This window comes from Charadrius vociferus, unplaced genomic scaffold, assembly GCF_000708025.1.
Source record: "Charadrius vociferus isolate BGI_N301 unplaced genomic scaffold, ASM70802v2 scaffold1279, whole genome shotgun sequence".
Lineage (NCBI taxonomy): Eukaryota > Metazoa > Chordata > Aves > Charadriiformes > Charadriidae > Charadrius > Charadrius vociferus.
Window position 1 is genome coordinate 148,301 of NW_009650073.1, and position 10,463 is coordinate 158,763.

The 10,463-nt window shown below is 54.6% G+C and overlaps 1 protein-coding gene across 1 annotated transcript in view; it reads left to right on the top strand.

Moving 5' to 3' along the window:
- ARHGAP36 (Rho GTPase activating protein 36) overlaps nt 1–10,463 on the top strand; it is a 19,032-nt gene that overhangs the window by 3,839 nt on the left and 4,730 nt on the right. The window contains exons 4-9 of the mRNA XM_009892060.1: nt 1,703–1,857; nt 5,387–5,449; nt 7,168–7,424; nt 8,442–8,637; nt 9,124–9,179; nt 9,670–9,820. Of these exons, the coding sequence (XP_009890362.1) occupies nt 1,703–1,857; nt 5,387–5,449; nt 7,168–7,424; nt 8,442–8,637; nt 9,124–9,179; nt 9,670–9,820 (878 nt within the window). The remainder of the gene's footprint in view (nt 1–1,702; nt 1,858–5,386; nt 5,450–7,167; nt 7,425–8,441; nt 8,638–9,123; nt 9,180–9,669; nt 9,821–10,463) is intronic.

Consider the following 10,463-nt stretch of genomic DNA (forward strand, 5'->3'; position numbering starts at 1 on the left):
GTTGGACGGGGCTTGGAGCAACCTGGGCTGGGGGGAGGTGGCCCTGCCCAGGGCAGGAGGGGGAGAACTGGATGATCTTTAAGGTCCCTCCCAACTTAAACCCAAACCATTCTAGGATTCTGGGCAGTTCATAACAACTCATTTATTTATTTTTAAATTTATGTAACTTTCTAAATATCTTTAGAAATGGAAAACCTGGCCAAAAGAAACGCTGCCCCAGCCAACAGCCCTCCCCGGGCCCCGGGGGTGGAGGTGGGCAGTCCGTGTGGAACCAAGAGCCTGTGCCCGCTGCCTTGTCACCCCCTTGGGCTGTCCTCACCCTTACCGCTGTCTGGAGGAGATTTATAGGCATTTATTTTTCATTATTGCCTTCAAGCCCTCTTTGGGGAGGCTCCTTTCGCAGCCTGTACTCTGACCGCATCTTTTCTCTGCGTGTGCGGATAACCTCGCTCCTTTCTTCCGTTTACTGCTGCTTTTTTGCTCTTTGGACCGTTGGCTGGGTGCCGGGGAGGCGGCGCGGGGCACAGGATGCGGCACCCAGGTTAGTGCGGGGCGAGGAGCCGGGAGCCAGCGCGGGTCCCTCTGCAGGGACGGGGTGGGGGGATCCCCAGCGACGTGGGAGGAGGGATCGGGTGTTCGGCCGCGACCTGCGTGGGGCTGTGGGCTGCCGTCCAGCCCGTGTTGGGGGAAAAAGTGCTGGTGAGGCTTCGGCAGCACCGGTCAGGGCTGGAAGTGTCCCATTTACAGGAGATAAAGCTGAATGTTAAGTATTGAATGAAGAAATAAACCGATTTAAAGGGGGTGGGGTGGGTGAGGGTGGCAGAGAAAAAGAGTTTGTGAACGTTGTCAGTCTTGTTTAGTGGGGTGTGAGATCCCACCTGGAATATTCCTTGCAGCTCTGGAGCCCTCAACATAAGGAGACGGAGCTGTTGGAGCGGGGCCAGAGGAGGGCACGGAGCTGCTGGGAGGGCTGGAGCCCCTCTGCTGGGAGGACAGGCTGGGAGAGTTGGGGGGCTTCAGCCTGGAGAAGAGAAGGCCAGCCTGTCCTCCCAGCAGAGGGGCTCCAGCCCTCCCAGCATCTCCGGGGCCTCCTCTGGCCCCGCTCCAACAGCTCCGTGTCCTTCTGCTGGTGGGACCCATGTTGGGCTCATGTTGAGCTTCTCACCCACCAGCACCCCCAGGTCCTTCTCCTCAGGGCTGCTCTCCAGCCATTCCCTGCCCAGCCTGGAGTTGTGCTGGGGATTGCCCCGACCCAGCTGTAGGACCGTGCACTTGGCCTCCATCCTGACTTCGCTCACATGGAGCACGGCCTTGAGGCTGATGCCAGGGGGATGGGAACAGTCTGTTTCCAGCGGTGCCCAGTGACAGGACAAGAGGGAACGGGCACAAAGGTGACCATGGGCAGTTCCATCTCCACCTGAGGAGGGCCTTCTCTGCTGTGAGGGCGGCAGAGCAGTGGCACAGGCTGCCCAGAGAGGTGGGGGAGTCTCCCCCTCTGGAGCCATCCCAAACCCGCCTGGACGCCGTCCTGTGCCACTGCTGGAGGTGCCCCTGCTCTGGTGGGGGTGGGATGGGGGAGCTCCAGAGGTCCTTCCAGCCCCAACCAGTCTGGGATTCTGGGATTTTCAGCAGCTTCTCTCCTACAGCAGGCGTCTCTGTGATGTGCTCCTGACTCTTATTTCTGTGTATGTGTTTTTCACAGGACCTTTATCTCAGCTCTTCTGCCAGGACAAAGCACCGAGATGCAGCCTGTGCCCCTGCACAGCCTTTCGGAGCTGGAAAGAGCCAGTCTGCAAGAGATCGCTCTCTACCAGCTGCAGGAGAAGCTGCTTGTTGGGGATCTCAGCCTGACTAAAGGTAGGGAGTGGGAGAGGACGGCTCCTGTCGAGGGAGGGCTGAAGTTTGAGCTACTCACCCGCACTTCATAACACGGGATGATGTCTATGGAAAGACATTTGTGACACATTTTGGTCCATTTTATTTTTTGTTCCCTGCTTTGCTCGGAGCCCCGAAGGCCTCATCAGCCTTTTGAGGAGGGTTTGCGTGTCCATAGGAGTGTGAGAATCTGACCTCGCCTGTTGTCCGCTTCTGATCCCCCTAATCCAAACCAGACGCAATATGACTTGGCAAGGTCTTCCACTGGGACTACCATAATGCCGTTGGGATGGGACAAGCTTTGTTTTTTGGATTAATGTCCAGCACAAAGTCCCGATGCTGGGATGGGGCTTATACAAGGCTAGAAACCGTGCTACTGAGGTTAATGGGCAGATAAATATAGAAGCTCCAGAGGGATGGAGCTCCTCTGTCCTGGGCTGCACAGGCATACAGGCGTTCTCGGGGTTCCCATAGCTGCCTGCGTCCCCCGATGTCTACACATCTAACCAAGCAAACACAGTGAGCTGGGGATCAGCTGCCTCCTTCCCACATTTGCTTGTTACTCAAGAGTGGCCAGGCCACCTTGGAATGCCTCCTCTGTCCTGGGCTGTATTTCGGCGTCCCAGTAGGGCAGGAGATGCCTACAACCCACCAGCCCTACGGTGGCCTGGTATCACAGAATCATAGAATGGTTTGGGTTGGACGGGACCTTAAAGATCATCCAGTCCCACCCCCTGCCCCGTGCAGGGACACCTCCCCCCAGCCCAGGTTGCTCCAAGCCCCGTCCAACCTGGCCTTGAACACCTCCAGGGATGGGGCAGCCACAGCTTCTCGGGGCAACCTGCCCCAGGGGATCACCACCCGCACAGGAGAGAATTTCTTCCTCATATCTCATCTAAATCTCCCCTCTTCCAGTTCAAAGCCCTTCCCCCTCATCCTATCACTCCATGCCCTTGGAAAAAGTCCCTCCCCAGCTCTCCTGGAGCCCCTTTAGGCACTGGAGTATCAGCAGTGCAGGTCCAAAGGGAGCTCGGGGGTGTCCAGCCCCACCACAGCTTGCAGCAGGGCTGGCACCAGCACCGGCCCAGGGCAGTTGGGGCTGGAGCCCCCCATGGATGGAGCCCCCCGCGTCTCTGGGGACCCCTCCCAAGGAAAGAGCTTCGCCTGATGCCCAACCTCAACCTCACAGTGGACAGCAAGTACTTCCTCGGGGCGACGTCCAAGTTTGGTTTCCTGTCTCAGTTCATATTTGGAAGATTTCATGCAATTAAACGGCTTCAAGAAAAGAGAGGAAAACTCCCCTCTCATTCCCAGAGCTCCCGGTTGCCCCAGGGCTGCAGCACCAGCCACCACAGACCGCTTTCCAGTCCCTGGGGGACTCTGACCACAAACATCCCGGTTCCTTTTCTTATTTCTTTTATTTTGAGCTGTTGTGATCCCATTTTCAGTGATACCCTGCAGCAGGAGCTTCTCTAGGGAACAGTGCAGTGCCAAAAAAGAGTCCTTCCTTCTTTGCTGTTTTGTGCCCCGTTTTGTCCGTTGGGCTCCTCTCTTCCCGCGGGACAAGCGGAGGGGGCTGCAAAGTCCTGATCTCATCCTTGTGTGTGTTTTGGACACCACTCGCAAGCTCACCTGGGTTGGGAAGGAAGTCTGGTGAATCCCTCCTCCTTTCGTCCATCTTTGTGCCCTTTAGATTTCTACCTGCTAATTGCTTTGTTTGCCGAGGGTTGGCTGGGAGGCAGCGAGCGATGGAACTGTTGCACCTGCAACAGCATTTTCCCATCCCAGCGTTTTAAGGGAAGTTCATAGTGTTCAGAAATGCCCGAATTTGGGCTGCGCCATCTCCACTGGGGTCCACCCCCCAGTCTGTACTTGCTCCCCAACCTTTACCCATGTGAAAACCCTGACGCCTTTAATAAACAGCCATTGCACAGTTGTTATTTTCCTCGAGGGAGAGGTGTTCAGCGCCTGTTTGAATCCTCATATCTCCGGATACCCAGACGACGAGGACCGTAGGGTGTGCATCCCCTTGTGACCCCTCTTTTGGGGCAGCCTGCAGCTTTGATACCCTCTGGGCTGCTCTTTTCCTTCCGACGCTCCTTCCCTCATTCAATCCCAAACAACTCCTGCAGCATCTCAGACCTGACAGCAAACAGCCCCCTCCGGGATGACCCTCCTGAGCTGCAGAGCAAACGCACCATGGGCACCACATCTCATCGTGGCCAAGTCTGCAGGACCAAGTCTGTGGTTCAAGCAGGAGATGACCGAGAAAGATGAAACCTTTGAAGGATGCACAGCATCGAGCTTGCTGTAGCGCATCTCAGTGAAAAGCAATTGTCATCATCTCCTGGGTTTGTAGAGAATCACGTGTTGCTCTGTCATGGAGATACCGGCTCAGGCTTTCCGGGCAGGGGGATTGTTATGGTTTGAGGAACCCACAACAATTTATTGTCGTTTAGACAATTATCGTCTCACCTGATGACCCCTCCCCACCCGGGAAGAGGAATCGGGAAAGAACAAGGAAACCTGAGGGTTGAAATATAAACAGATTTAACAGGATAAGACCCGATAATTAACATTAACGACACTAAAGAACCGATATTGATCCCGATACCAATGTAAAACCCAGAGGGATTCCCCTCAGCCCACTCCGTCGGTAGGAGCCGTGCGCTCCCCGCAGTGACAGCCCATGTGGGACCCTGCGAGCGCTGCGGCTTCGGGAGGAAGGGACGGGGCGAGGGCTGCGGCACCGGGGCGGGGGGGTCTCGGGATGGCAGCCGTCACGGGGGAGAGAGCTCCTCAGCAAACTTCCGAATTGATATGGGATGTGTTCCCTTAGCTGGGTGGTTTTTGTCTCCAGGTTGTTCTTTGTCTTCCTGCTATCTGGTCGTTGGAATGAAACAACACATATGGTGCTGCAGTAATTAATGTAATGTATTCTTTTATGCACATGTTGGTCATACCAACTCTCATAGCTTTCTTCTAAATCCCACAGCATAACCCAAACAATTGCTGTGTCTAGGCAGAGAATTCCTTAGGGATAAGGAGCCCCAGCCAGAATAGGATGATCTGTCCTGGATTTAGCGTGGGCGGCGAATGAGTTTTCAGTTCATTGCTGCGACAAAATCCAGGGATCGGTGTCCCTGGATGTACAATGTGGGGGACACTCAGGAGCGGGGCTTGACCCTCTTGGACCAGTACGGGATCTCCGGTGGTGTGTGTTCTGTCTACCTTTATTTGTCTGTAAAACATTCACAAAAGCTTTTCTGGGGCTTTATTCCTTTTTCCAGTGCCGAGACCAGACCTCTGAGGATGAATTAAGGTAGCTTTCCGAGTCATTAAGTAATTGTTAGGACATGGCCACCTCAGTGCCACAGTGTCCCTCTGCCCGTGGGAGGTGCCCGTGGCCGCGCTCTGCCTGCCGGGGCGCAGGAGGGCAAATGTCTTTTGGGGGAGACTGCGCTAAGCCAGCCTAATCACGCAGAACCTTTGCTTTCTTTTCTCCTCGTAGTTGGACCTAAAGGCAGCAAATCTATCCGCCAGAAACTGGAGAGCTTTTCAAAGGAGAAGAAAGGTGAGCAGCCTCCCTTTTACCCGGGTTTTCATTCCTAGTCTCAAACCAAATCAGTAGTTTTTGATGGGGCTGAGGTGGGGGCGCCCAAATCCAGCACGGTGCTTCGTCCCGTGTTGTTGTGCTGTTCTCCAGAGTGGGGTGTAACGATAGGTGCACAGGCGTGACAGAGCCAGGAAGGGATGTATATGTGTGTGCGCAGGAACGTGCATTTGTAAAGACCTATAGATAGGAATATTTGCCCATTTTACCCCTGGTCTCACTGCCTCCAGCTCTGTTTTATTGTCCCTTGGAAGATGTCAGCCTCAAACCTGAGGAAACCAGAAGTGTAGAGCACAGCCAGACGGGAATGAGCACTCACTAGTTTTCTTCACACCAGTACGAAGCCCACTCGAGGAAATCATTGAGCAGCAGTCTGATATTTTACAAAATGGGTCCGTGGCTTGTGCTCCAGTTGCCAAACCCCTTGGCCCAGGGTGGTGGGGAGGCTGGAAGTAGGGAGAGCTCTCCTTGCATCTGCAAAGACGTATGGAGGGGAAAGTTACGGGGGAAAAATACCGTTAATACCAAGACTGTTACTCTCGACACAAACCCTGTAGAAAACTGAAGGTTATAACTTGGTGAGAATCTTTTGTATGAAATATTTCTGGTGACCTCATAGACGCTGTGGCACCTTCATGAGGCTGTAAGCAATAAAAGGAAGGAAAGTTTGGGAAAAACTGCAAGGCTGCAGCAAGCACCTTGGTGGAGGACAGTTTTGCTGCCATCTTCCCATCTCCCATGCATCTCCCTCCTCTTCCTCCGGCACACCGTCTCCCACGCCGTGTCCTCCCGGCTCGGCTCTCTGCCTGCCCTGCGCCCTGGGTGCCACCACGCAATGCCCCGGGGCTTTCCAGGGGCAGCAGCTCCCCTTTGGGTTTGCCCAGAGTGGTTGGAGATGCTCTTCTCACCCATCCCAGGCTCCTGGGGAGCTGGAGGAGGAGCAGGGAGCAGGAGGGGACAGGTCATGCAAGGCACTGATTCGAAGTACAGACCTCATTGTCAGGTATTGGATCGGTTTTACACATTGTCCTCTTCACTCTCCTGCTGGTGGTCACCTTTACAGTATCCTGCTGTGTGAGGTGACTCGGGCGGGATGCAGGAACAACCACAAAACCACGGATGAAAGACAAAGAACAAATTTAATCTCAATGCCTCGCAAATCGGGGAGTCTCCGAAGGGACACCCTGGGGCAGAGAGGTGCGAGCAGGGCATGCAGTCACCACAGAGCGGGAGAAAGTCCTTGTTAGCAGGAACGTGTGAGCTCCGACTTGCTGTTCTCGCCTGCTTTTTAAGGGTTCAAGCAGGGGTAGTTTTCTGCTGTACTTTGATCTTCTTCAACAACAAGGCAGCGATCTCATGTATGCTAGATGAGGTGTCCCTCAGTCCATCCCAGGCTCACGTTATCTAAGTGCAGATGTTCCACTTGCGAGCACACAAGGCTGAACAACAATTAGTGTGATATGTGTTGTCCAGCACTCCCGGTGCGAGTCAGTTGAGCGTGTTTACAATCCTCCTCGCCAATCTTCTGTTATTTTCCCACACCTGGTATTCCCTTCTGGTGGTTAATTATTTTATCCAGGTGTGCACGCGTGCCCCTGGCAGCTGGGCTGTGCTAGTGCAGCTCCCTCTTGTTTTTCCTGCTGGCGACACTTTTCCCTTTCCCCCATGTTTTTCCCTAGACTGCTTTCCACAGACTTTCGGGATCCCACTTTTCCAAGTCATCGCCAACGACCGTGCCTACAAGCAACTGCAGGAAGCAGTGAAGAAGAGCCGCCGGCTCTGCCTGGAGGTGGAAGCGACGGTGACGAGATTTCGGGCTCAGAGGCAGAAGAGGTCCCCGATGGGCAGGAGCTATGGCCTGGTACCCTGCGGGGTCTTCCCAGAGGAGCCGCTTTCCCCAACTTTTCTCGACAACAGCTCCTGGAGCCAGCGAAGGGTATGACTGCAAAAACGGGCTCCAAAAATGGGTGGTGGTGGTGCGGGTCGGGGGAAGCTCTGACTTCAGCAATAAATACGGTTTCCCAGGGTCTTTTCTTAATGACCGTAAGTTAATTGTGCTGCATGTTGGGTCAGTCCTGGTGTGCCCTGAGGGAAAGGGGATGCCGCTACTTCTCCTCTGAGATGGACTGTGAGGGGTGGGACACGCTTTACGAGCTCAGCTCTTGTGGAGCCAAGGTTACCAGAAGGACGTGGCCAGGCAGCCAAAGGCAGACAGGGGTAGGAAGAGATTCGTCCTCAGTAGGGTGGATTTTTCTGCTCCTCCATTGCATCACATGTTGGAGACTGGGCCTCACACTTGCAAAATTCCCACCAGAAGTTGTGGCCGTAGACGGTGGGTCCTGTTGGCTCCCTGGCCACGCAGCAGAGAGAGACCCCTCACTGCTGTGGGGACATCAGCTGTGCTGCTGAACTGGTTGGCTTTCGGTGTTGACTACCTTGGTGTCGAAGGAGAAGGAAGGTGGTGTGATGGGTCATCCTTGGCCACCTTCTTGGCTTTAGTCCCGGTCCTGGTGGGGGGAGGTGGGTCTTGGGCTGGGTTTGGTTTGCCTCGTCTCTTTGGAGCGGAGACCCACACCAGGCTCTGGCTAAGCGTCCATAACCCCTGGTGTGAAGCAGCTCCATACAGGTAACGAAGTCCAGTGTATTGCGTAGTCAAAGGGGAAAGATTTGGGGACGTTGCCTCTTTCCCCATGTCTGCGTGCGGTGTGGGGTCTGCCCCAGTGGGAAGGCTGTGTTTAGAGACACCTCGCACTAGCAGCAGTGCACGGAAAAGAGTGCATGGGAGATGAAAGGTCTCTCTGTGGTTCCCTTGAACCCCAGACAGGATCTGTAGACCTCTGTGTTCATTTGGAGGTGATGCCTCCCTTTCCCAAAAACTTCTGAGTTGACAGCAATGACGGTGTACTGGGATCATGTGGGGTTTTTCCTGCAAATCACCTCTGCTCCATCTCAGGGGGCAATGTCCGTGGACTCCATCGCTGACCTGAGCGACAACACTTCCAAGCTGCTGGAGGCACTGCAGTTGTCACACCCCCACGAGCTGGATCCACGCAGGAGCCTGGGCAAGAAAAAGGCGTTGAGCCTCAACCCCATCACCTGGCAGGTCCCGCGGATTGTGGACCGATGTTGCGAACACATTGAAACACACGGTAAATAGACATGTCTCCGCAGCCAGACAGCCTGTCCCACAGTAGGTTGGTAAAACCCATCACGCGTGGTGGGCTGGGGCAGTTTGGTCCGGCCGTTCCCCAGGATGGGAGGAGGAGGCTGATTCCTGGGGCAGGGAATGCTCCTGAAAGCCGCCCAGGGAGAGTCCTCTGGTCTGGGAAGTGAATGTCACCACGCGTACCGGTGACCCATCTGGTGCGCTCTGGTCTTCACTCCCCCTGCAAATCCAGCATCTAGCTCAGAGGGACTGTACAGATGCGATCCCTTCCCTGACACAGAGACAGCCCCAGAAAAATCTTATGGCTCCAAAATCTTTCTTTTTAGCCCCTCTGCCAGGAGTGGGGAAGGATGCGCTGCCTCACGTGCAGTGCAAAAGAACTCCTTCCATGATGTTGAGGTTCTCCAAGGACTCGCCGGGGTGGCAGGGGGCGGTGGGAATGCAGAGCACTAACCTGTCTGTCTCCCAGGTCTCCAAACGGTGGGCATCTTCCGTGTCGGGAGCTCCAAGAAAAGAGTTCAGCAGGTAAAGTGAGACATTTACTGCATCCTGTGTAGCACTGCCGCGTCCCAAGGACAGATGCTTGTATGGGTGGGGAGTCAATAAAGCAGACATTGACATGGAGAGGTCTAAAATGTCATGGGCACATTCTGCATCACAGACAACCTGTAACGTGTGGCTGGGTCCTTCTGCCAGCTGTGGAGAGCAGGCTTCATCTCTCCAAGCTGCCTTTAGTAGATGAACCTCCATCCCCTGGTTGGCACTTCAGAGCCCCGTCTGGGCTCCCTTCACCAGCCAGGAGCTCCTTCTGGTCCTGTGGCCCATCTTCGGGGCAGCAGCAGGCTGTTGGGCTCTGGCATGCCGTTTTTGGAGGTGCCCTGCATCTGGGGGACATTGGGAGTCCTGTCCTTGCATTGCAGTAGCTCTGTACAGGGGCAGACCCTGACAGCACGACTCATACAAAGAGGAAGAACTGACTGTTGTTTTTATTCTTCTCTCTTCTTCCATCTTGAAGCTGAGGGAAGAGTTTGACCAAGGTCTGGATGTTTTCTTGGATGAGCATCAAAGCGTTCATGATGTGGCTGCTCTGCTCAAAGAGTTTCTTCGGGACATGCCGGATTCCCTGATTCCCAGAGAGCTCTATGGAGCCTTCCTCAGCACAGCCTGTGAGTACCGGAGTGCAGAGACTCGCCCTGCACAGTCGTGTCCCGCCCCGTCCCGTCCCCCCGTTTGATTTTGTAAGGAAAAAAAGGGAATTTTCCTCTCACACAATGACCTGGCTCAGTACTGGGTCCCAGCACCACCCAGCGTGCTGCGCAGGAGCTCAGCCCAGCAGTGACCACTGCCTGTGAGGGTGTCTTTGCAAATGCTCTGCCCAGGTCAACCCTTGCCCTCCCCCACACCGTATTTCGGGTGACTGAGTTTTTAGGCAGTCTCCACAGCTTCCAGCATCACCCTTTCTTGGTCTCCTTCACCATCTCTTTGCTTCCCTTTTGCCATCCTTCTCGCCTCAGATTTGATTCGCTGAATCCTCGAATCCCTGGGCTATGGGTTGAAGAACCCACAACAATTTGTTGTTGTTTGGGCAATTATTCTATCACCTGATGACCCCTCCTCACCCGGGAAGGGGAATCAGGAATCATAGAATGGTTTGGGTTGGAGGAGTGTGTAAAAACAGTGTTGTTTTCTCCAATATTCCACCTTCCAATGGTCTTCCAGTACCCTGAGCCTCAACTCTTGTTAACGTTGTGTATGTAGCCTTTAGTGGATTTTTGTCCCACCTGCCCCGCCGCTGTTTGAGCCCGTCCA